The sequence below is a fragment of the Triturus cristatus genome, chromosome 7 (genome assembly GCF_964204655.1).
Source record: "Triturus cristatus chromosome 7, aTriCri1.1, whole genome shotgun sequence".
Classification (NCBI taxonomy): Eukaryota; Metazoa; Chordata; class Amphibia; order Caudata; family Salamandridae; genus Triturus; species Triturus cristatus.
Window position 1 is genome coordinate 1,801,913,343 of NC_140590.1, and position 27,976 is coordinate 1,801,941,318.

Below are 27,976 nucleotides of genomic sequence, written 5' to 3' on the forward strand. Positions count from 1 at the left end.
CTTCCCTTATAGTATCGCAAGCACTGCTAGCAGTAAACACCAAAGCATGGAGTGTCGCCTGCCTTGTAAAACACTTAGGGCCTGATCTAGATCTCGGCAGACAGGTTACTCCATAATCACGGTAACAGATATCCTGTGCACTGAAAAATAAATCCCATTTTTTACTATGGGACTTAAATTTCAGCAGACGGGATATCTGAGATCTAAATCAGGCCCTTCAACAGCATCTATTTACATGTTCAAAACTGCCCTAATTTGCAAATGTGGGCCACTTTTTTAGCTTTCTCATTCACTAATGGAGGCCACTTGCTGTCCAATCCAAACCTGAAGACACATGCATGGCTACAGTAACACGTATTGGCAAAGCCAATAGGTTTTACCTATGCAAGATCTATTGGCTTTGTCAATGTTTTATCAGATACGTTGCACAGCAGCACAGGCTTAAAGTAAAGGAAAAAAAGGTGCTATGACTCAGACAGCATTGACTGCGTCAGCAATTTTTCCCTGTTTAAGCCATGTTGCATAGCAGCCATGTTGCTAAGCAGTATATCTAAAAAAAGCCAAATAGCTCTCAGGTATGTGAGTCCTATTTGGCTTTGTTTAATGCTTTTGTGGTGGGCAGGAGATTGGAGGGGGGCATAATAGAGGGAAACAGCCTATACCACGCATTTACCATGCATGCCACTACCACACAAATAACCACACAAGGTAAGTGTAGTTAAGATATATATATATGTATCCACAACTGGCAGTCGGCAGTAGGTAGAGTGTTATAGTTAGTACCTAGTTTCCACCAGAATTTTTTTTTTTGACTTGTCTATATCTTTGGTGCCATTTGCCAAATCTTCATGGAAATCCTCCCAAAAAAGTGACTACTTGGGTCTTGTTGTGCATGGAAAGTTTTGGGGTGATCCATCAAGCGGGGGACAAGAAAAAGGGGGCTACAACCCATACTGCTGAACGGAATGAAACAAGATTTGGCAGAAAGGTAACCATTGGTCCAGAAAGCATTCTTTTTGTTATTTGATGTAAATCCGTTCAGTAGTTTGTGAGATATTAAAGAAAAACCAAATTTGTATATATAAGGATGCGACCCCCCCCCCGGAATCCTCCCAACCTCATGCAGAATTCTGATTGGCTGCCAACACTTCAACCAGGAAGTGTTGGCAGCCATCTTGGGACTCGACCTCAGCCGAATACCCTCCCCCAAAAAGTTTAAAAATAAAGAAAAGGGGGCAGGGTAGGAGACCCTGATCCCCTAGCCTTGGCGCTGGGTTCCCAGAGGGACTCTGTGAGGGCTAAAAAGCCAGGGGCTTAATTGAAAGTAAGGAAGGTGGCAGTGAAGACTCTCCCTCCATTGGGCTCTAAGAGCCCTTATGACCACCACCTCCACAGGGCTTCAATTTAAAAAAAAAGGAGAGAGGCCGCACAGACCCCCTTCTAGGGCTTACATGTGCCCCGGGGACCACCACCTCCATGGGACTAGATAAATAGTAATGGGGGCCTGGGGACCACCACGCCCCTGTGGCCAGATACATATTAAAGAATGGGAGGAGGGGCTTCACGGCCCCCCTCCCGGGCCTTATACTGTTCCAGGGACCACCACCTCCCTAGGGCCAGCCTGTGCATGCTAAAGAAGGGGGGCAACGCAGCCCCCTCTGGAACCAATTGTGGCCCTCAGGCCTGCCACGCTCCGGGCCAGCTCCTGCTATCTCCTGAGGTGCCCACCCTTGGGAGGTAGCTGTTTGATTTTGCTTTGCGGGAGCTGTGACAGCTCCTGCCAAGTGAGAGCAAACACTAACTCTGCTCCCAGCAAGTGGGAGCTGTAAAACTGCTCCTGCTTGCTGGGAGTTGAGTTGTCATCTGTTTCCATGCCTGCTGCCATGCAGGCAGGGAATCAGGTAAAACCATTGCTCCCACATACAGGTAGCTGAATATTTAGCAGCTCCCTGTGTGCAGGAGCAATGCCAGCTCCCACAGAAGGTTGGGAGCCAGCTGGCACCCCGGGGGCATTGAGGCCCTCCCCCTTGTTTCCCAATGATATACACTGGGTGTCCCGGGTCAGGCCAGATAAACCAGGTAGATGTGGCTGGGCACCTGGGGATGGGGTCCCCAGGGCCAAATGTGGCCAGGCATGGGGGCTGAGCGGCCCCTGTCCCTCATTGAATGTTGGATCGGCCAATGGAGATGGGGTCCCATGGACCTAAATCATCATGGAGAAGGTGGCCCACCACCCATTGCAAAAGAGGGCAAAACAGAGGGTCCAACACATGAGCAGGAAAGGCAATACAGAGGACAGAAAAACAAGCTGAAAAAAGGCAAAACAGAGGGCAGAGAAAACAAGCAGAAAAGGCAAAACAGAGGGCAGAAAAACAAGCAGAAAAGGACAGATGGCAGAAAAACTAGCAGAAAAAGCTAAATGCAGGGCAGAACAACTAGGAGAAAAGGCAAAACAGGGGGCAGAAAAACGAGCAGTAAATGCAAAACAGAGCAGAAGAGGTGCAAAACAGAGGGCACTCAGACACTCATACACCCACTCACCTACCCACTCAGAGAATCATGCATCCACTCACAGACCCACTGAGACACTCAAGGACCTACTCACAGACCCACTCAGACACTCACATACCCACTCACAGTCGCACTCAGACTCATGCACCCACTCACAGAACCACTCAGAGACTCATGCACTCAGTCACAGACCCACTCAGACACACATGCACTCACACACAGATGGACTCACACATTCATGGAGACACTCATGAACTCACTCAGACTCTCTGGCACCCACACACGGACCCACTCAGTCACTGATTCAGCCACTTAGACACCCACTCAAATACTCATGTACCCCACTCGCAGACCCACTCAGATTCACACACCCACTGAAACACTCAGTGAGAAACTTATGCCTCCCAGACCCACTCAGACACTCTCACACCTATTGAGACACTCACACACCCACCAAGACATTCATGTACTCACTTACTCTTAAAGGTTACAGGTTACAGTTAGCAAATAAAATTTAAAAAACCTTAGAAATTCACTGAAAAAACAGAGGCTACAGGGACATTATAGTTAGGCTCAAATTTCACCCGTACAAAACTATTGAAATTCAGCAGTTGTAGTTACCTGTGCTTACTATAACTGACGCCCCTCAATGCACTGCTTATGATCTCACATATTACAAAACTCAAGACATGGTCAGTGACATCACTGATGACATCTCGAATGACATTACTGAAGACATCATGATGACATCATCCACAGGACCACTCACACCCCTATTCAACCTCTGGGACTACATTAACCCCTTCGGCGCTCATGACGGAACGGTTCCATCATGAGCGTCGGTTGAGCTGTGCTCATGACGGAACCGTTCCGTCATGACCACGCCCGCGCAAGCAGCGCTCAGCACAGCGGGGGAATCCGCCCCGCATGGAAGGGGTTAAAACCATGTGCTAACAACACATTTTCCACATATCATTGTATAAGAAATAACAGAGCATCATCATATACTATCATAATGTAAGGTTTACCATAATACCATTTTTTGCTGTGGTGGTACAGACAGTTGATACTGCCCAAGTTACCTACACATGCTAAGGAGTGAAGGACTGTCTGTATCACCATTGCCCAAAATGGTATTCTGGTAAACCTTAGATTTTGATATTGTTACAGTATTACGTTTTCTCTGTGCCAGAAATGTTGGAGTATAGTATATGATGATGCTTCATTATTTCACAGAATGCCTCCTTGTCTGCAGAACGGGACTGTTTATAAGTTAACATCAAGAAAGGACTTACTAACCTTGAGCAAGACTCGTCCAGAGTTGAAACGCGTTGGTGCTTGCCAACTGTCCTAATAAAGTTGTGCAACTTATGAGACATTGGAGTGCGGCATGATTATATATTGGCAGCTGTTTAAAATCTATCTGACTTGGCTTGTCTCCATTTGGCACAGGACAGATCATATTATTTTGAGATTGTAATGTTTTATTTAATTTATTTAAATGTAATTGCTTTAAAAATGTCTTATATAAATGTTAATGTCCTCTGAACCAAAATGTGCTGATTTATGGGATGGGGTTGCTATTACATTATATAGGGATATGTGGGGTTTTATGTACTTTTTAGGATTTTACATGTTTGTACTTTTATGATCTGTGTATAGATCGAAATAAAATTATGATATTGATGGTGAAAAAAAGATGTTCTAATGAAGCTCAAATAATTGCAGCAGTACAGCTGTTTAAGCTGTTCTATACTGCAGATGATTTCAGATGGCTGTATTGTACTGTAATTGGCTAAAACTCACTGGACATTCAACCATGTGTAAACATTTGTCATTTAAATAAATGTCCAAACATATTAATTGCAGCTTCCTTCTTTATGCTAAGCACCTTATAAATGTGGATACATGCAAATAAAAGAAGCAAAAAATAAATATGGATAAATACAGACAGAAATGTAAAAACATGAAATATCATAAAACCGGGAGCCCTAATATAATACAACAGAAGAAGAAACAGATTGAGCAGCATATGCAATAACAAATACAACGCATGCATTGTGGATGCACTTCTCTGCTTTGATGAAGGTGAATTGGTCATTGTGACTGAGTTCAAGGGCTGAGACACCAGTACATATTGACATGCAGGTCGGCTTTAGGGCAGGATGACCGATAAGGCCACACTGGTGCTGACTTGGAGGGGGGCAATCACCACTGGAGGACTATGTTTAGCAATAACTGACGATTTAAAATCACCAGCTGCAGAATTCCTTCTGCGTCCATCTTTAAGGCAGTAATAAAAATGTCAAGTTAACTCTTGTGATTAATAGGGGTGGGCGGAATTTGCGAAAGTGACTTTCGCAAATTATCGCGAAAATTTTAAAAATCTCCGCACACACGCGGAAATACCACGAAGATGCGGAAGTTTTTTTCCCGCCCGTTCGCGTTATTTTCTGCGTGGTCGCGGCTCGCCAACTTACCCATGCGGTTACTCGCGGGCGCGGCCATCTTGTTTTCACTCTTCTCGCGGTGCATGATCGCGAGAAGAAAGACGTGATCGCGCAACCAATGACATTACTGCGGGCGCGAACTGTCGCGAGACAGCGCAAATGGCTACCAACAATCCAACATCTCGTGGAGAACGCGACCGGATCGGGAAAACTTGTCAGCGAACGCGGGGATTCAGGTAAGGCGAGCGCGCACGCGCGAGAATGTATTATTTTACAGCACGAGCAATAAACAAATTATCGCTAAGCTGCGGAATGCGGAAATTTTGACATTTTCGCGCTCTCTGCGGAATGCAAAAACGTCAAATTATCGCAATTTCCGCGAGCGGAACGGAAATTTAGCCCAGGCCTAGTGATTAATGTTCCTGCTAGAGAGAGAGATCATAACTTTGGCTAGTGGCAGTTTTGACTTGCCATAAAGCAGTGCAGAGGGATAATATGCCTGCTTCAAAGAACAGATGTATTTTTTAATGTTGATAGCTGAGTGGATTAGTAAAGCCAGTCTTTACCAGCTCTTTAAAACAAATTGAATGTTTGTGACAGATGGGCTATGGAGAGATGAGGCACACTTTTGCCAGGTGGTAGTGAGGGAATCTGAGAAGGGGTTCATATTGGGGCTGGCAAAAAGGTTTGTTGTACCAGGGCCACCAGAGGTAAAGCCGGCCCTGTTGACATGACTGTTCAAATGTTATTGGAAAACGTCTTTAAAGGCAACATCCGCACAAGAAATGTCTTACCATCTCAGTTTCATCCTGAAGGTCGAGGAGGTTGGACGTCTGTGACCGGCAGTGCTCCCAGCTGGACTGCCAGGACCTCTGAACCTCAGAGAAGAAGTAGCACCGTCCTCTGGATAGGAACCATCCGCTAGGGCAAACTTCACAAGGAGATTCTCCTGGGAAGAAGAATAGGGTCAAACCTAAGGAGCTGTGGTAGACCTGGAATCTTTTGGCATGTTTCCCCAGTCTTTTTGCTTTCTGACCTCCTGTTTTGATGGTATGCTGGACTTCGTTTTTGCTGGTTTAGTGTCTCAACGCATTTTTTCACTACCATTCAGTGCTAAGGTGCAAGTCCTCCTACGGTAAATTTTGTTTGTTTGATTGATATGTTATTAGCAAGTCCCTAGTAAAGTGCACTGTGTGTCCCCATGGCCTGTACAACAAATGCTACTAGGGCGCCTGAAGCATTGGTTGTGCCACCCACACAAGTAGCCTTTCAAATATGTCTCTGACCTGCCACTGCAGAGTCTGCGTGCAGTTTTTACTGACATGACGACCTGGCAAGTACACCCACTTGCCAGGCCTAATCTTCCCTTTTCTGACATGTAAGTCACCCCTAAGTTAGGCCCAAGGTGGCCCCATGGGCAGGGTACAGTGTATGTGAAAGGTAGGACATGTATTAGTGTGTGTTACATATCATGATAGCAAAATATTGTGCATTTTGTTTTTCACTATTGTGAAAGGCTGTCTTTCCCATAGGTGATCTTTGGAGCTACCTTGTAACTTTTTACAAGTGTAACTTGGGAAAAGATAGAGAAATGGAGTTTAGGTTCCGTGAGCTCAGAATTTAAAATAACACATATTTTAGTATAGGTGGTTTTTAAATTGTGTGTTTGAAAATGCCACTTTTAGAAAGTGTTTTACAAACAACAATGCACCTAGCCGTCACTTTAGAGTGCTGCTTTTACTTAAACAGACTCAGATCACTCGGTGATTCAAATGGTCTGAAGTATTTATTTACTTCTCTTTAAATCTTTTACATGTTCATATCATTTGTCAAACATGTCGACCTGAAAGACAGACCTCCTACTACAATTCATAAACATACATGAACACAACGATAAACATGAAACTCACAATACAATATATACATTGTACAATGTAAGCGGGATTACAATCAAGCTAGATCAATTCAATACTCAAAAACAACAGTCGTTATTATGTTTTTTTTTTCCAGGGACTCATGTTTTCGGAGAGGCTGCTGCCTACTGGGGTCACTTTGAAAGCCTGTTTGGGCAGGATTTTACATCAAGCTGCTCCCTACGGAAAGTAATGTTCAATATATATGTTTAACCGGAAGGAATTAATGCCGACACATTTCGAGCCCCATCTCGGGCTCTCGGGGTTCTCTTCAGGGCTTAGACGGGATAAAATCTTGAAAGAAAGGTCCAGACATATTCAATTGTAACTTTCGTCCCTCTCCTAGATTTTATACACAAGTACTACAATTTCTTAATCAAAACATGAATTGAAAGAATCTACACCAGCGTGGCTTCTTTGTAACACTCATAGCATGTTTCCTTTCATTTTGGTAACACATTTAAATCTATATCTCAGTTTACAAATTTGGTTTGGCTTGATGCCTCTTGCTTATAAGAGGCCGTCAGAAATCTATACACCGCAACTGACGATAACGCTAATTCGCCATTAAGTCAACAATATTCGAAAGTAAGTCTCGCACGAGTACATTGCTCACAAGGAATACCACTCAATCAGCCTGTTTCTGTTAAATGATAAGGTTAAAGCCCGTTTCCTTCTCACTTGCAGACTCATACCAGCAACCCGAAAGGAATATTCTGTAATCGCGAACAAAAACATAGGACGTTTGGTTATATAATGAACCACAACAGGTACCCTAATTCATGTTTTGATTAAGAAATTGGAGTACTTGTGTATACGAACTAGGAGAGGGATGAAAGTTACAATTGCATATTTCTGGACTTTTCTTTCCAGATTTTCTCCAATCTAAGCCCTGAAGAGAACCCCGAGAACCGAGATGGGGCTCGAAATGCATTGGCATTAATTCCTACTAGGCAAACATATATACTGAACATTACTTTCCCTTAGGGAACAGCTTGATGTAAAATCCTGCCTCGACAGGCCTTAAAAGTGTTCCCAGTAAGCAGCAGCCTCTCAGAAAAATGAGTCACTGATAAAAATAACCGTAATAACTACTGTTGTTTTTGAGTATTGAATGGATCTAGCTTGATTGTAATCCCGTTTACATTGTACATTGCATATATTGTATTGTGAGTTTCGTGTTTATCATTGTGTTCATGTATGTTTATGAATTGTAGTAGGCGGTCTGTCTTTCAGATCGACATGTTTGATCAATGAAATGAACATGTAAAATATTTAAAGAGAAGTAAATAAATACTTCAGACCAAAGTGAATCACAGAATGATCTGAGTTTGTTTAAGTAAAAGCAGCACTCTAAAGTGACGGTTATTTGCATTGTTGTTTAAAAAGTTTTATAGGGCCTACCTAGCCACCCTCGGGCCTAACCCCTTTTTCAAACTTTTAGAAAATGAGCATTTTCTTGTTTAACCATCCTGTGTACCTCTGCCTGTTTTTGTATTCACTGTCTGGGTTTGGAGTGACAAGAGCTGGGGATGTGCATTCACTCTAGACAGTCACAAGGGGGGTTGAAGTGTATCCTGCCTTTCCTGGGTGACTCATAGACAGGCTGAATAGACCTTTCTGCATTTAGAGTGGTGGGAGGAGTTTTCACTAGCACCTGAATAGGCTGTGCCTGCTATCTACAATGCTGTCTCCACCTCCTGTAGTGAAGCTGGACTAGGGAGGACAGAACTGGTTTCTACTGAGCCAGAAGGACTTGTTGCCTAAAACATCAAAGGGAAATATTTAGTATAAATAATGGGGTCCTGACCCAAGAACTTTAGAACACTCTTGGACTAAGGACCCTGCCAAGAAGATGAGATGGAAGAGCTGCCAGGAGAAGTATTGCCCAAGGCCTCACCAGACCTAGACCAGGCCATCCAGAACTTCACCACCTGGATCACCAACAGCGCCGACAGAGTTGCCCCAGTGAAATCTACAAAATCTAACAAAACCTCCAAAGTGCCAGATGGTACACCCCAGACCTCAAGACCACCAAGCACAACTGCCGCCAAATTGGAGAAACAATGGAGTGCCTCTATGAACCCAGAAGACAGAGCAGCCCATAAAACAGCCCTCAGCAAATATCACAGACACATCAAGGAAGCCAAGAAAGCAGCCATCACCACCTTCATTAACTCCGTGGCCAACCATACAAAGGAACTCTCCAAAACAGTCAAAGAATTCTCAAATCCAACAGGCTCAGAGAACACCATACACCCCTCCCAAGAACTCTGCAACACCCATTCAGACTACTTCCAAAGCAAGATCACCAACATCTACAATCATTTCACCCTTGAACACATCACCCTCAACACCAACAACCTCAGCCAACCGGCAAACAACAGCCAAACCGTTACCACCTGTTCTCTGCTCGCCACCTTGACCACCTCAGCCATCATGTCTACCATCCACTCAAGGGCATCCACTGACTTCTACCCCCCCCACCTCTACAGCTTCGCAATTAACCCAGTCAGTAGGCAACTCACCAGCATCCTCAACACCTCCATCTCCAAAGCAACCTACCGGGACAGATGGAAACATGCAGATGTCTGTCCCCTCCTAAAAAAAGCCTCCAGCGACTATAGTGATCTCAAAATTTTTCATCTAATCTCTCTGCTCTCCTACCCAGCAAAACCACTCAAGGAAGCCATCAATAAGCAGCTCTCCAACTTCCTGGATGAAAACCTTCCTAGTGAACCCCTCACAATCAGGATTACATGCCAACCACAGCACTGAGTCTGAGCTGATTGCTTCCACAGACAACATCAGAACACTCCTGGTCTGTGGAGAAACTGCAGCCCTGATCCTCCTCAACCTCTCCGCAGTCTTCAACACCATCTCCCACAACACTCTTATCAACATAGGCATACAGCAAGATGCCCTCAAGTGGTTCGCCTCCTTCCTTACAGGATGCAGAAAGAGCATCTGACTGCCTCCTTTCACCTCCACCCCCAAAGACAAGATATGCAGTATACCACATGGAACATCTCTCAACCTCACCCTGTTCAACATCTACATAATCCCCCCTCAGACATCATGAAATCCCACAGACTAATCATAATCTCTTACGCAGACAACACTCAACTGATCCTCACGCTCACCGAGGATCCCTACAACGCCAAAACAAACTTATGCAATGCCATGACCAGCATTGCTATATGTTTGAGAGACAACTGCCAACAAAATGGAAGGATTGCAATTCTGGAAAAACAGCTTCACATGGGACCACAGCTGGTGGCCTGCAGAACATGGACCTACACCCACACCGACCGACCATGCGCCCGACCTCTGCATCATCCTCAACAGTCAATTGACTATTAAATGACAGGTCATTGCAGTCGCCTCCTCCTGCTTCCACACAATTTGCTTGCTCCACAGGATCTTTGGTTGGTTCCCAACAAACATTAGAAAGACCATCACTCAGGCCCGTTTTCATCAGCTGCCTCTACTACAGCAATGCCCTCTATACCGTCATCTCCACCCAGCTCTTCAGAAGACTCCAGAACGCCGCAACCAGACTCATCCTGGACCTCCCCCAATGAACGCACATCACCCCCCTCCTGAGAGACCTCCACTGGCACTCCATCCAGAAAAGATGCCAGATCAAGATCCTCACACATGCCTACAAATCCCTCTATGGCCTAGGACCTGCCTACATCAACCATCGACTGAACTTCCACCAACCCTCAAGACACCAGTGCTCCTCCTCACTCACTCTCGCACACATCACCCACATCCATCACAGCTGTAGCGGTGGCCATTCCTTCTCCTACATTGCTACCAAGAACTGGAACAACCTTCCTCTCCAGCTCTGTACAGCTCCCTCACTGGCAGACTTCAGAATGAGACTCAAGACCTGGCTCTTGATGGAGACACAGCGCCCTGATACCCCTAGGGATGACAGGGTTGCGCTTTGTGAATGCTTTCAATTGATGCTGTTAATTGATGCTGCTGTTGGTGTTCTCATTCACCACCCATGGAATTTGATGCTGCACTAGATTTAAAACATCAGGTTAACCTGGGACAGTGCCTAAACCTTGTACCTCCCTGGAGCAGACGTAACAAGGAGAAATGTTTACATTTCTTCTCATTTTTTCCTCTTTCCACGTGCACTGCATTCTGCAGCACATATAGAAAGAGGAAAATGCCTCTTGTGATTGTTTTTGTGCAGGAAGGTACTTCTCCCTGCATGAAAACAATCATGCCAACAACACAGACACCATTGCACTATGTTCAAGGGTGCCTGATTTGGCGCAAGGCTGCAAAATGTGCACTGGTGCTAGCAGAAAGGACAGGCATGCACCGTATTTTGTAAATATGGTGCATTCATGTCCTTTCAAATTGGAGTAGAGCAGCGCAGCAAAATGATTTGCGACGCTGCCCTATGCCAATTCCTTGTAAATATGCCCCATTGTTCCTCTCCTCAACCCTCTCTTTAGTGCCACATCACTCTCAGCCTCTGAAAGGCATAGAAACACAGCCCCCACTAACACTGCACTGTGGTACACAGTCATTGAATGGTGTATAGTGCGTACCACTAAACTGCATCAGGGAGGAAAAGGTGGGAGGGACCATCAACCTCTTCTACCTATTCCAGCTGAGCAACAACCTGAAGACAACAAGGGAGTTTGGTTAAAGGAACATCTACTCACAAACCAATACGACAGTCTTTTTTGGCACCCAATTTGCGATCAAGTATGAACTTTTCAGGAAACAGCTGAAAGCCTTCTTGTTCTGAACTCTTACTCTAGTCTGCTCCATTGTTTTTCCCGTCCAGGATTTCAAGTCTGCTAGTCAGCGCTGAGATACCCCAGGGTGAGTTGAGCGCTATATAAACTAATTAACATAAGATAACAACATAACCCCCCTCTCCTGTGACCTCCTGCTGCGTGGATTGCCTCACCGCCCTCCAACTATGCTCCTCATCTCTCACATGCATTTAATTTATTTTATAGCCCTACGCATATAAGGCGTCAGAGCACTTTACATCACACACACTATATGGAGACAATAAAAAATGTGGCTGTAAATCAGTATATAGGAAATCCTACAGAAGACAATAAAAACGACAAGCTGTAGAAACCACATGACATCCATACTAGCAGGCAGCATATTTGAAGAGATGGTATGGAGAAGAACAAATTCAGGATTTAAAACGTACCACAGTGATTGGGTTTGGCTTTATTAATAAGAATGTATTTCTACCCAAACTAATCCCTTTTTTGCAACATTAGGATAAAGTAAGACTGCAGAAAAAAATAACGTCCAAACCTATACCTTGCAGTTTGCAAGCAGCTCTATGATGACAGTTTATAGGTTACTGTGCCATATTAGGATTGTAGCCTATGAAATGCATGTGAGAAAAGGATATCTGGCAAAAGAAGTAACTCACAGAGCTATCTACATAAAATACCGTTCTCTCATCTTCATGGTACAGGTTCTTTGCAGCAAGCCCATTAAACCTCTGCGCTACCGAATGATGAGTCAAAACTGTTACGACACAAAACTCCATCTCCCTCCAGCAGGAACATTATTCAGCAGCGTTATCGAGACATTTTTATTGCTGCTTGAAAAAGTCTGGAAACATAAGAAACTCTGCAGTGGGTGTGCGTTTAAACACATAAGTTATATCTAAGGGCAGCACCAGAGTTCAACATTAGGTTCAGTAAAGCCAACCCTAAAATTAAATATTTTAAAAATGCTATACAGACATGAACACTTATCACACAGTAAAAACGTCTGTTGAAGCCCCAGTACATTTGTACAGTGTGATAATTGTTATGTGACATTTTTTAAATGGTTTAACTTTGTGGTGAGTGAGGATGGTGCAACAAAGCATCCGAGAGGAGCAGACATAACACAAGAATGCTCTCAACTCCTCAAGTCTTCCACTGGAGCCCATTAGGGACCCTTTTTAAGGACCATAGATTTTTTTGTTTCTTTGTCCACACTTGTCTCAAACACCAACTTGCAGCAGCTGTAGGCTCCGATCTCCTTCATCCACAGCCTCGTACGCACCTCACACATTTCCCAACTTCCTCCAGAACGAGATAGGGCCATGAAGGCTTATTTACACCTCACCATGTGGCGATTTCGGAAATGGGTGGTGTTGCATTGGTACACAGTGCAGCCTCGCTGATTGACAAGCAGCCTCAGGAAACCCAGGTTTTAAACTTAAAGCACCCAGTCTGTTTTCAATAAGTGAGAAAGCACTGCGCGATAGGAGACAGCGGCTTTGCAGGGCACTGAGTGCCAGGGCTGAAATGAGGTAAGCCCTGTAAATTCTGCAATGGCGGGAGCATGCACACTAGCATATGTGTCTTTCTAAAGATCCTGCTTTTGCCTGACCTCTCACAGAGCATGAGTCAGAAGCTCCAAACAATTCAGTACTTATGCATTTTTTTAAATAAGTAGGAGTTAAGAATTGAGGGCGGGGAAGGGGGCCGCAGCCCTTTCGCAGCGCGATAGGAGACAGCGGCCTTGCAGGGCACTGAGTGCCCGGGCTGAAATGAGGTAAGCCCTGTAAATCCTGCAATGGTGGTGGCATGCACACTTGCATATGTGTCTTTCTAAGCCAGGGCTGAAATGAGGTAAGCCCTGTAAATCCTGCAATGGCAGGGACATGCGCACTAGCATATGTATCTTTCTAAGCCAGGGCTGAAATGAGGTAAGCTCTGTAAATCCTGCAATGGCAGGGGCATGTGCACTAGCATATGTGTCTTTCTAAGCCAGGTCTGAAATGAGGTAAGCCCTGTAAATCCTGCAATGGCAGGGACATGCGCACTAGCATATGTATCTTTCTAAGCCAGGGCTGAAATGAGGTAAGCTCTGTAAATCCTGCAATGGCAGGGGCATGTGCACTAGCATATGTGTCTTTCTAAGCCAGGTCTGAAATGAGGTAAGCCCTGTAAATCCTGCAATGGTAGGGGCATGCGCACTAGCATATGTATCTTTCTAAGCCAGGGCTGAAATGAGGTAAGCCCTGTAAATCCTGCAATGGCAGGGGCATGTGCACTAGCATATGTGTCTTTCTAAGCCAGGGCTGAAATGAGGTAAGCCCTGTAAATCCTGCAATGGTAGGGGCATGCGCACTAGAATATGTGTCTTTCTAAAGATCCTGCTTTTGCCTGACCTCTCACAGAGCATGGGTCAGAAGCTCCAAACAATTCAGTACTTACGCATTTCTTTAAATAAGTAGGAGTTAAGAATTGAGGCCGGGGAAGGGGGCCACAGCCCTTTCGCCCTAAAAAAGCAGTCACACTGCCTGCAACAACTACAAGCACATAAGAGGGAATTTCTTATTAACCCTGTCCCCTCTGACTTGTAGATGTTCCTGAGCCTCTGCTCTCTCCAATACTTCTCATAAGTTACTTGATTTTTCCAGTTCATTCATACGTTTGGTAAATTCCGCCACTTATACCCCAAGGATGGCCGTCCCTGCACAGATAAGTGATATTTTAAACGGACACATTTTTTCACTGTTTAGGGGGTTGAAGGAGGCAAGTGCATTTTCAACTGAATATCCCAGGACCCAAGGTCATCTTCACTGACCATATCCATAAGAAGTTAAATTTGCCTATAGCTTGTATAAGATCTTACTATTAAAGCATACTTCCTTTACATAAATATTACTTACCTCTTTCCAATTCAAGGAAAACCCTTCACCTGAGGCTTTGATAAATGTGGTGGATATGAATGCACACCGGTGTTACATTCAGTTAATCCACGTCATTTCCTTCAGGTGTCAAGCACACTAATCTTAGATCTCTAAGGATCCCAGGTCTCAGAGGTGAGGTTGACTATAGGCTTCAGAAATAGCAATTGGGTTTCACAGGTGAGGAGCTCTTTAGAGGCTGAGAGTGGAAGACCACATTGCATTCATATGCCTATACCTTTGTTAGTCACATTTGTAACACATAGCTTGGCCAACCCCTACTCTGAACTTTTGCTCTACTTTGCCTCTACTAATCTTATGCTGCACCTTGGTTGTGCGAGCGTACTATGGAGTTTCTGCCTACTCGATAACTCTGCAACTCTCTTTGCCAGTTCCCAGGAAAGGTTTTCTGTTGCCTTCAGAAAGACACAAACTTATAGATGGATGTTAGAATTGGGTAGTTGCTTTCGGAGCCATGAAACGCTGTTCCATGGAGATTCTATGTTCTATGTTTGAGGTTCCTGAACCCGGACCTTCTTCTCTTTATTCCTTGATATTTTAGTATTGATTGTAGCTGTGTTATAAGCTTGATTTGATATTGTTGGTCTGATTGTTATCCAATCTAATATGGTTTATTTTCCCTTGCTGTTTCTTTACTTTTTCTTCTCGGCTGTTGGCTGTTTCTGCATATATAATGAGACTGAGCAGCTAACTTGTTAGTTTCAAAGTGGCTCTCTTCCTTGATTTCTAATTCGGATAGTTCCAGCCCTCCTTGACTCATCTGTCTTTTGGCTGTTGTTAATTAGTCACCTGCATTGATCTAACTGCTATTTATTAGAGGCCTGTTATGCTCAGATGTATGTATCTCCCATTGCTGGGGCAGCTACGCGCTCTATACATTTATATAAAATAACATATGCTTTCTAAGAAGATGAACTGTACTTTTATCTGTGAGCCCGCCAGGAAAAGTGTGGTGGTGAGTAAACATGGGAGGCCATACAGGGCCCACTGGTGCCTCTGCGGCAGGGGATGCATGCATGGTGTGCCCCCCTGCCTGCATGCACCCCCAGTTCCTGCAAGGCATGGACTTGACAATCCAAGCCCTGCAGGAACATGTAATGGCGTTCCCATTGTGGTGCCTAGCTAAGGCTTGCATATGAGCCTTAGCACTGCACCGCAGTGAGCCAGCCTCTGCAGGTCAGCCCGACCTGGATTCTTGTCGGAATCCTAGGGGCGGTCGCATTATGGCTTTGGCGGTGTGGCAGCGGGGTGCTTGTGTGGCAGCCTGCTTCCATACTGCCGAAGTCATAAAAGGCTCCAAGCCTTGACTGGGTTTCACTTCAATGGATAAAGGTGTATGTGAAAGAACCTCTGTTGGATAGTCCTCGGTGGAATTCCTCACCTGGTCAAGCCTTGTATTCGAAAACACTTAGGTGTTTATCAAAATGATGCATATTTTGTGTTTACTGACCAGGGACAACATCTGGTTTCATGGCCAACAAGTGGGTTGCACCATCTGTTCTGGCTCACCTTTAGCTTCCTCTTAGGTGTACAGGGTAAAGGAGAAAAAGGAAACCAAGTAGCTCTCCTATTGTGCATATTAATGTAGCTTCTGATATTTCGCCTGCCTGCAACGAGTTATTTGATGTTTTTTTTAGTCAAATAATTAGCAAAGTGAGTGACGATCAGCTTGAGGAAAGACCATGAGGAATACACTTTAGGATTAAAATTGCAACATTTAAGTTCCAGCTGTTCTTTCCTTGTTCCCATTCGGGGTCCACCGACCATTGTGCACCTATGAGAATGAAAATATTCAGGCTCATATGCTATAAAATGTGAAAACAATCACCTCTCCACCGAAGATCATCTACCAGGGGCCGTATCATACATATGGCACACTTTTGTGCCTGGCGCACCTTTTAAAAGGAGTGTCTGGTGCACACAAGTAAAATGCACTGTATGAGGATGAATGCGCTGCCCCATGTGAAAAACGGAGCGGCTGCTATGAAGCAGTTCCGTGTTTCGCATTGTAGGTGACTTCCCGCCTGCACTTTTAAGGTGGATTTAAGGTCCCTGTGCAGGTGGTGCAGTGAGTGACTGCACCTGCCTGAAAGGGGATGTCTCGGGGTCTATCTGGCCCCCTTTGCCTCCCCCACAGGGCTGCCATTTGACACTGACAGTGCACCTCCTGGCAGCTTCTTTGCCTCTACGTCAGGGTCTCTAATACGGTGTAGGAACAGAGGCAAAGGGATTCCCTAATTTATATGGCACCACATCCTCATGTAAATGATGGAACGCCCTCTGATGATAGCGCTGGCGTTTTGTGTGCGGTAGTGAAATAGGTGTTACTGAAGGGGATGCAGGGGGCATGAAAACCAGTTGCAGAAATGCCTATTGCGCCCCCGGGACACTTCTGTAATACGGCCCCATGTGTGGGCCTGGTAGTTTCTGGGCCAGTGAAGTAATTGCTCTGCTACTGTGCCCTGTCCACTCTTTGCAGACCAGGTGAACTTCCATGTGCCTTATATGAGGAGTGAGTGCATGTCTGATTGTTTATTCAGGCATTTCCTTTATTGACTGCAATCTTTTGTCAACCTTGCTAATACCTGACTAAATACTATGGTAGCCTGTAATTGGTAATGTCTTCACTAAACCCTGAGGCACACCTTTATTGTATTAATTATGCAAATATTCAAACTGGTGTGTTCCTAGCTTTCTTGTAATTTGTTCCTGTTCTTTGTTTGCAAACCATGTTTAGATTTTATTCTTTACAGTGCAGAGTTTATCTGAATTGATATTCTCATATTTATACAGTGTCATCAGTCCAGTCAGGAAACATCTACTTCTTCATCAGGATCTATCAATATGTTTCCACATTTCCTCAAGATTATCTAAAATAAATAGCAAAAACACATGCCTTTATTCTCCCACCTACAAATCTTTTAACAGTCTAATTATATGTGTTATTTCTAAAAAACAAAACGCCTGCAATCCGATTTTTCATTTATCCTCCCAGGGGCCACTGTCAAGAAATGTGTTTCACCCTTGATCCCTTTGTAACAAATCCTACGCACGTGGCCTACTTCATGGATTTCCTCGGGTTAAGATCTTGTCATTGGTTTATGAAGTGTCCAGCTACTGCAGATTTTTCATTATTTTACTGGCCTCCTCCATACCTTAAAGTGCTGTTATTGTGTTTCCAAAGCGGTACAAAAGGGGGTGGTGATGGACGGAGCATCAGCACCAATCAAACACTCACACCCAGTCAACAGATCTGGGTTTGATCCATCACCATTCTTTAGCCCACTCTGCCACCCTAGTTCAGACATGGCCATATGCAAATCAGTCTGACCCTGTGCCTCATGGGAACAGTCCAGCCCGAACTGCCAAGCCATACCTTCCCTGGACCGGAATCAAGCTTCCTAGGACCGGTTTCTGGCATTTCAGCCGTCTTCAGCCAGGCTTGCTTGAATCCAGTGGCAAAGTGATCAAGGGACTCACGTCTGAGCATACCCTGCCAACTTATGGCGAACAAAGCGGTACAAAAGGGGGTGGTGATGGACGGAGCATCAGAACCAATCAAACACTCACACCCAGTCAACAGATCTGGGTTTGATCCATCACCATTCTTTAGCCCACTCTGCCACCCCAGTTCAGACATGGCCATATGCAAATCAGTCTGACCCTGTGCCTCATGGGAACAGTCCAGCCCGAACTGCCAAGCCATGCCTTCCCTGGACCGGAATCAAGCTTCCTAGGACCGGTTTCTGGCATTTCAGCCGTCTTCAGCCAGGCTTGCTTGAATCCAGTGGCAAAGTGAGCAAGGGACTCACGTCTGAGCATACCCTGCCAAATTATGGCGAACAAAGCGGTACAAAAGGGGGTGGTGATGGACGGAGCATCAGAACCAATCAAACACTCACACCCAGTCAACAGATCTGGGTTTGATCCATCACCATTCTTTAGCCCACTCTGCCACCCCAGTTCAGACATGGCCATATGCAAATCAGTCTGACCCTGTGCCTCATGGGAACAGTCCAGCCCGAACTGCCAAGCCATGCCTTCCCTGGACCGGAATCAAGCTTCCTAGGACCGGTTTCTGGCATTTCAGCCGTCTTCAGCCAGGCTTGCTTGAATCCAGTGGCAAAGTGAGCAAGGGACTCACGTCTGAGCATACCCTGCCAACTTATAGCGAACAAAGCGGTACAAAAGGGGGTGGTGATGGACGGAGCATCAGAACCAATCAAACACTCACACCCAGTCAACAGATCTGGGTTTGATCCATCACCATTCTTTAGCCCACTCTGCCACCCCAGTTCAGACATGGCCATATGCAAATCAGTCTGACCCTGTGCCTCATGGGAACAGTCCAGCCCGAACTGCCAAGCCATGCCTTCCCTGGACTGGAATCAAGCTTCCTAGGACCGGTTTCTGGCATTTCAGCCGTCTTCAGCCAGGCTTGCTTGAATCCAGTGGCAAAGTGAGCAAGGGACTCACGTCTGAGCATACCCTGCCAACTTATGGCGAACAAAGCAGTACAAAAGGGGGTGGTGATGGACGGAGCATCAGAACCAATCAAACACTCACACCCAGTCAACAGATCTGGGTTTGATCCATCACCATTATTTAGCCCACTCTGCCACCCCAGTTCAGACATGGCCATATGCAAATCAGTCTGACCCTGTGCCTCATGGGAACAGTCCAGCCCGAACTGCCAAGCCATGCCTTCCCTGGACCGGAATCAAGCTTCCTAGGACCGGTTTCTGGCATTTCAGCCGTCTTCAGCCAGGCTTGCTTGAATCCAGTGGCAAAGTGAGCAAGGGACTCACGTCTGAGCATACCCTGCCAACTTATGGCGAACAAAGCGGTACAAAAGGGGGTGTGATGGACGGAGCATCAGAACCAATCAAACACTCACACCCAGTCAACAGATCTGGGTTTGATCCATCACCATTCTTTAGCCCACTCTGCCACCCCAGTTCAGACATGGCCATATGCAAATCAGTCTGACCCTGTGCCTCATGGGAACAGTCCAGCCCGAACTGCCAAGCCATGCCTTCCCTGGACCGGAATCAAGCTTCCTAGGACCGGTTTCTGGCATTTCAGCAGTCTTCAGCCAGGCTTGCTTGAATCCAGTGGCAAAGTGAGCAAGGGACTCACGTCTGAGCATACCCTGCCAACTTATGGCGAACAAAGCGGTACAAAAGGGGGTGGTGATGGACGGAGCATCAGAACCAATCAAACACTCACACCCAGTCAACAGATCTGGGTTTGATCCATCACCATTCTTTAGCCCACTCTGCCACCCCAGTTCAGACATGGCCATATGCAATTCAGTCTGACCCTGTGCCTCATGGGAACAGTCCAGCCCGAACTGCCAAGCCATGCCTTCCCTGGACCGGAATCAAGCTTCCTAGGACCGGTTTCTGGCATTTCAGCCGTCTTCAGCCAGGCTTGCTTGAATCCAGTGGCAAAGTGAGCAAGGGACTCACGTCTGAGCATACCCTGCCAACTTATGGCGAACAAAGCGGTACAAAAGGGGGTGGTGATGGACGGAGCATCAGAACCAATCAAACACTCACACCCAGTCAACAGATCTGGGTTTGATCCATCACCATTCTTTAGCCCACTCTGCCACCCCAGTTCAAACATGGCCATATGCAAATCAGTCTGACCCTGTGCCTCATGGGAACAGTCCAGCCCGAACTGCCAAGCCATGCCTTCCCTGGACCGGAATCAAGCTTCCTAGGACCGGTTTCTGGCATTTCAGCCGTCTTCAGCCAGGCTTGCTTGAATCCAGTGGCAAAGTGAGCAAGGGACTCACGTCTGAGCATACCCTGCCAACTTATGGCGAACAAAGCGGTACAAAAGGGGGTGGTGATGGACGGAGCATCAGAACCAATCAAACACTCACACCCAGTCAACAGATCTGGGTTTGATCCATCACCATTCTTTAGCCCACTCTGCCACCCCAGTTCAGACATGGCCATATGCAAATCAGTCTGACCCTGTGCCTCATGGGAACAGTCCAGCCCGAACTGCCAAGCCATGCCTTCCCTGGACCGGAATCAAGCTTCCTAGGACCGGTTTCTGGCATTTCAGCCAGTCTTCAGCCAGGCTTGCTTGAATCCAGTGGCAAAGTGAGCAAGGGACTCACGTCTGAGCATACACTGCCAACTTATGGCGAACAAAGCGGTATAAAAGGGGGTGGTGATGGACGGAGCATCAGAACCAATCAAACACTCACACCCAGTCAACAGATCTGGGTTTGATCCATCACCATTCTTTAGCCCACTCTACCACCCCAGTTCAGACATGGCCATATGCAAATCAGTCTGACCCTGTGCCTCATGGGAACAGTCCAGCCCGAACTGCCAAGCCATGCCTTCCCTGGACCGGAATCAAGCTTCCTAGGACCGGTTTCTGGCATTTCAGCCGTCTTCAGCCAGGCTTGCTTGAATCCAGTGGCAACGTGAGCAAGGGACTCACGTCTGAGCATACCCTGCCAACTTATGGCAAACAAAGCGGTACAAAAGGGGGTGGTGATGGACGGAGCATCAGAACCAATCAAACACTCACACCCAGTCAACAGATCTGGGTTTGATCCATCACCATTCTTTAGCCCACTCTGCCACCCCAGTTCAGACATGGCCATGTGCAAATCAGTCTGACCCTGTGCCTCATGGGAACAGTCCAGCCCGAACTGCCAAGCCATGCCTTCTCTGGACCGGAATCAAGCTTCCTAGGACCGGTTTCTGGCATTTCAGCCGTCTTCAGCCAGGCTTGCTTGAATCCAGTGGCAAAGTGAGCAAGGGACTCACGTCTGAGCATACCCTGCCAACTTATGGCGAACAAAGCGGTACAAAAGGGGGAGATTGTCTGCATTGTCAGAATTCCGTCCATCATTTGTTTGTTGTAACGCTTTTCGCCCTAAGTGGGATGGGTATGCCCAGACGTGGGTCCCGTGCTCACTACGCCACTGGAGTCAAGCTATCCTGGCTGATGACGGCTGATAGCCAGAAACCGGTCCTAGGATGCTTGATTCCGGTCCAGGGAAGACATGGCTTGGCAGTTCAGGCTGGACTGTTCCCATGAGGCACAGGGTCAAGACTGATTTGCATATGGCCATGTCTGAACTGGGGTGGCGTAGTGGGCAAAAGAACGATTGATTTAACCCAGATCTCTTGATTGGGGGAGAATGTCTGCATTGTCAGCATTCCGTCCATCATTTGTTTGTTGTAACGCTTTTCGCCCTAAGTGGGATTGGGTATGCCCAGACGTGGGTCCCGTGCTCACTACGCCACTGGAGTCAAGCTATCCTGGCTGATGACGGCTGATAGCCAGAAACCGGTCCTAGGATGCTTGATTCCGGTCCAGGGAAGACATGGCTTGGCAGTTCGGGCTGGACTGTTCCCATGAGGCACAGGGTCAAGACTGATTTGCATATGGCCATGTCTGAACTGGGGTGGCGTAGTGGGCAAAAGAACGATGGATTTAACCCAGATCTCTTGACTGGGGGAGAATGTCTGCATTGTCAGCATTCCGTCCATCATTTGTTTGTTGTAACGCTTTTCGCCCTAAGTGGGATGGGTATGCCCAGACGTGGGTCCCGTGCTCACTACGCCACTGGAGTCAAGCTATCCTGGCTGATGACGGCTGATAGCCAGAAACCGGTCCTAGGATGCTTGATTCCGGTCCAGGGAAGACATGGCTTGGCAGTTCGGGCTGGACTGTTCCCATGAGGCACAGGGTCAAGACTGATTTGCATATGGCCATGTCTGAACTGGGGTGGCGTAGTGGGCAAAAGAACGATGGATTTAACCCAGATCTCTTGACTGGGGGAGAATGTCTGCATTGTCAGCATTCCGTCCATCATTTGTTTGTTGTAACGCTTTTCGCCCTAAGTGGGATGGGTATGCCCAGACGTGGGTCCCGTGCTCACTACGCCACTGGAGTCAAGCTATCCTGGCTGATGACGGCTGATAGCCAGAAACCGGTCCTAGGATGCTTGATTCCGGTCCAGGGAAGACATGGCTTGGCAGTTCGGGCTGGACTGTTCCCATGGGGCACAGAGTCAAGACTGATTTGCATATGGCCATGTCTGAACTGGGGTGGCGTAGTGGGCAAAAGAACGATGGATTTAACCCAGATCTCTTGACTGGGGGAGAATGTCTGCATTGTCAGCATTCCGTCCATCATTTGTTTGTTGTAACGCTTTTCGCCCTAAGTGGGATGGGTATGCCCAGACGTGGGTCCCGTGCTCACTACGCCACTGGAGTCAAGCTATCCTGGCTGATGACGGCTGATAGCCAGAAACCGGTCCTAGGATGCTTGATTCCGGTCCAGGGAAGACATGGCTTGGCAGTTTGGGCTGGACTGTTCCCATGAGGCACAGGGTCAAGACTGATTTGCATATGGCCATGTCTGAACTGGGGTGGTGTAGTGGGCAAAAGAACGATGGATTTAACCCAGATCTCTTGACTGGGGGGGAATGTCTGCATTGTCAGCATTCCGTCCATCATTTGTTTGTTGTAACGCTTTTCGCCCTAAGTGGGATGGGTATGCCCAGACGTGGGTCCCGTGCTCACTACGCCACTGGAGTCAAGCTATCCTGGCTGATGACGGCTGATAGCCAGAAACCGGTCCTAGGATGCTTGATTCCGGTCCAGGGAAGACATGGCTTGGCAGTTCGGGCTGGACTGTTCCCATGAGGCACAGGGTCAAGACTGATTTGCATATGGCCATGTCTGAACTGGGGTGGCGTAGTGGGCAAAAGAACGATGGATTTAACCCAGATCTCTTGACTGGGGGAGAATGTCTGCATTGTCAGCATTCCGTCCATCATTTGTTTGTTGTAACGCTTTCGCCCTAAGTGGGATGGGTATGCCCAGACGTGGGTCCCGTGCTCACTACGCCACTGGAGTCAAGCTATCCTGGCTGATGATGGCTGATAGCCAGAAACCGGTCCTAGGATGCTTGATTCCGGTCCAGGGAAGACATGGCTTGGCAGTTCGGGCTGGACTGTTCCCATGAGGCACAGGGTCAAGACTGATTTGCATATGGCCATGTCTGAACTGGGGTGGCGTAGTGGGCAAAAGAACGATGGATTTAACCCAGATCTCTTGACTGGGGGAGAATGTCTGCATTGTCAGCATTCCGTCCATCATTTGTTTGTTTTAACGCTTTTCGCCCTAAGTGGGATGGGTATGCCCAGACGTGGGTCCCGTGCTCACTACGCCACTGGAGTCAAGCTATCCTGGCTGATGACGGCTGATAGCCAGAAACCGGTCCTAGGATGCTTGATTCCGGTCCAGGGAAGACATGGCTTGGCAGTTCGGGCTGGACTGTTCCCATGAGGCACAGGGTCAAGACTGATTTGCATATGGCCATGTCTGAACTGGGGTGGCGTAGTGGGCAAAAGAACGATGGATTTAACCCAGATCTCTTGACTGGGGGGGAATGTCTGCATTGTCAGCATTCCGTCCATCATTTGTTTGTTGTAACGCTTTTCGCCCTAAGTGGGATGGGTATGCCCAGACGTGGGTCCCGTGCTCACTACGCCACTGGAGTCAAGCTATCCTGGCTGATGACCGCTGATAGCCAGAAACCGGTCCTAGGATGCTTGATTCCGGTCCAGGGAAGACATGGCTTGGCAGTTCGGGCTGGACTGTTCCCATGAGGCACAGGGTCAAGACTGATTTGCATATGGCCATGTCTGAACTGGGGTGGCGTAGTGGGCAAAAGAACGATGGATTTAACCCAGATCTCTTGACTGGGGGAGAATGTCTGCATTGTCAGCATTCCGTCCATCATTTGTTTGTTGTAACGCTTTCGCCCTAAGTGGGATGGGTATGCCCAGACGTGGGTCCCGTGCTCACTACGCCACTGGAGTCAAGCTATCCTGGCTGATGACGGCTGATAGCCAGAAACCGGTCCTAGGATGCTTGATTCCGGTCCAGGGAAGACATGGCTTGGCAGTTCGGGCTGGACTGTTCCCATGAGGCACAGGGTCAAGACTGATTTGCATATGGCCATGTCTGAACTGGGGTGGCGTAGTGGGCAAAAGAACAATGGATTTAACCCAGATCTCTTGACTGGGGGAGAATGTCTGCATTGTCAGCATTCCGTCCATCATTTGTTTGTTGTAACGCTTTTCGCCCTAAGTGGGATGGGTATGCCCAGACGTGGGTCCCGTGCTCACTACGCCACTGGAGTCAAGCTATCCTGGCTGATGACGGCTGATAGCCAGAAACCGGTCCTAGGATGCTTGATTCCGGTCCAGGGAAGACATGGCTTGGCAGTTCGGGCTGGACTGTTCCCATGAGGCACAGGGTCAAGACTGATTTGCATATGGCCATGTCTGAACTGAGGTGGCGTAGTGGGCAAAAGAACGATGGATTTAACCCAGATCTCTTGACTGGGGGAGAATGTCTGCATTGTCAGCATTCCGTCCATCATTTGTTTGTTGTAACGCTTTTCGCCCTAAGTGGGATGGGTATGCCCAGACGTGGGTCCCGTGCTCACTACGCCACTGGAGTCAAGCTATCCTGGCTGATGACGGCTGATAGCCAGAAACCGGTCCTAGGATGCTTGATTCCGGTCCAGGGAAGACATGGCTTGGCAGTTCGGGCTGGACTGTTCCCATGAGGTACAGGGTCAAGACTGATTTGCATATGGCCATATCTGAACTGGGGTGGCGTAGTGGGCAAAAGAACGATGGATTTAACCCAGATCTCTTGACTGGGGCAGAATGTCTGCATTGTCAGCATTCCGTCCATCATTTTTTTGTTGTAACGCTTTTCGCCCTAAGTGGGATGGGTATGCCCAGACGTGGGTCCCGTGCTCACTACGCCACTGGAGTCAAGCTATCCTGGCTGATGACGGCTGATAGCCAGAAACCGGTCCTAGGATGCTTGATTCCGGTCCAGGGAAGACATGGCTTGGCAGTTCGGGCTGGACTGTTCCCATGAGGCACAGGGTCAAGACTGATTTGCATATGGCCATGTCTGAACTGGGGTGGCGTAGTGGGCAAAAGAACGATGGATTTAACCCAGATCTCTTGACTGGGGGAGAATGTCTGCATTGTCAGCATTCCGTCCATCATTTGTTTGTTGTAACGCTTTTCGCCCTAAGTGGGATGGGTATGCCCAGACGTGGGTCCCGTGCTCACTACGCCACTGGAGTCAAGCTATCCTGGCTGATGACGGCTGATAGCCAGAAACCAGTCCTAGGATGCTTGATTCCGGTCCAGGGAAGACATGGCTTGGCAGTTCGGGCTGGACTGTTCCCATTAGGCACAGGGTCAAGACTGATTTGCATATGGCCATGTCTGAACTGGGGTGGCGTAGTGGGCAAAAGAACGATGGATTTAACCCAGATCTCTTGACTGGGGGAGAATGTCTGCATTGTCAGCATTCCGTCCATCATTTGTTTGTTGTAACGTTATTGTGTTTCCAACATATTATCAATCCACAAGGACATTGAATTTTATACACATAAAATGTGTATTGTTGCAAAACTCCTTATTTGTACTTTGCTTTCATTCCAAAATGTAGACGTGGATAGATGTAATTCTTTTGTGCTGCATTCTGCATGTTTACATTCTGCTATTGATATACAATGATTTTGGATTGTTTGAATGCAAAGCAAATATTGTTTCTTGTTTAAAAGTACTATTCAGTTCTGCATCAGCGTGCAAAACTTTCCAATGCCCCAGGTCTATTTTCTGAGCTCTTTTGTTTGTGTGGGGAGTATCTCATCACATGTTCCAGTCTAGCATCATTCTCCCCTGGCATAAAAAACAAGTTTTTCCTCAGTAACTTCTGTTACATTTTTCAGGTTCTTCCAGTATTTCCTGATGGTACACGCTTGCTTTAAGTTTTTTTATCAAATGTGTTTAGCACTGTCATGTGAATTGGACTGAGACGTGACTCGCTGGGTTTGCAATGACTACGTAGATGGTAAAAGTGACTTCTAGATATTGTACTGCTCTTGCATGCTAGATAAGTCCTCATATTTTGCACATGCATGTGCTCCAGCACAAAATCCCCCTTCACCTCACTCACTCACCCACCCACTCTTTCTCACACAAATCAGACTTATGTTCAAAGAAACAGAGTTCTGTTCAAATTCTTAATAGGTTATTATTATATAAATTGATTTTCCTGTCGGCTACCTTCTACAATTCAGCCCCCTCCAATATTGACTGCAGTTAACAGTACCCCCATCCCAGGTTGTGCTTTGAGCACATACTCCTCTTGTACCTTATCCCTGGAATGCCTCACCCTTGCTTTCTGCCCTTAGACCTCCTTTTACACTTTAGAACCAGAGCTCTAACATTTCTTGTACCATGCAGAATCTGCCTGACCTCGGCAACATCCTAGAACTAGGGGATGTTTGTGCTGGCCTCTCACAATTACTGAACCTCTGTGTTCACCTTCTTTCTTTGTTATTTTACATGTAGAACCCTTTCAACCACATATGATTGTTGCTGTTCTTATGTTTGCCATTTTATTCTAGTAGGTTCTGTTCTATAATTTATATATAGCATTTGAAATGCCTGATGAAATTAATAAATAAATATTATAAATGACACATTCTGATCTCCCGCTGTACGTACAAACTTTCATCATTAAACTTTATATACAACTTCATGCAGGAAGGCTCAGAATGGAAGATGTGTTGAATTGAAATATGTTTGACTGAAACACAATAAAGAGTAGACAGTTCACAAACCACCAGAGCCCACCTTAGGGACAGTAAAGCTGGATCCATACCAGATTTCAGTATACTCACTTAACAATGAACGTATGTTCCTTTCAGATCAAATGCATGTATGTTTATTTTGAGCTAAGCCACTGGGTTAGAAAGATCTTGAATAATCACAGAATTGAGTGCTGAATCTTTCTCCTGTCACATCTGTTCTTCTTCAGTACTCCTCTGACCTTTATCCTCCCTTTACACTTCACTCTCAGTTTATCATTTATTGTTTAGCTAAACTTCAGGGACGTTAACAATTCAGCTCAACCTTGAGGATGTAGGTCAAGTAGTTGTTATAGTGAGACCTCAATTAACAGACTACACCACTACATCACACTAGGGTTTGGGTGAAGTACCTACACATACACTGTGATACACACCACTGAGAAGAGGCAAAATGGTGTATATCAGGTTGCAAGACTCAGCCGACAAGATCCATGTGTAGGAAAACCTCCCCACCTAAACACATCCCACTTACACATTGAATCAGGGCCTCTTCATGTGCAAACCCACAACCAAAGTCAAGCTCTTCACTAAAGTGATAAGAGCAAATAATTGGCAAAAGGCTGACAGAAAAAAAGTCTAACATAAATTCTGTTCGCAAAGTACTATGGTCAAATACGTTTATTAGCAAACTCTTTAAAAAA

General features: G+C 46.6%; 1 protein-coding gene across 1 annotated transcript in view; it reads right to left on the reverse strand.

Moving 5' to 3' along the window:
• LOC146813213 (uncharacterized) overlaps positions 1–27,976 on the reverse strand; it is a 174,018-nt gene that overhangs the window by 36,549 nt on the left and 109,493 nt on the right. The window contains exon 5 of the mRNA XM_085615313.1: positions 5,756–5,910. Within this exon, the coding sequence (XP_085471439.1) occupies positions 5,756–5,910 (155 nt within the window). The remainder of the gene's footprint in view (positions 1–5,755; positions 5,911–27,976) is intronic.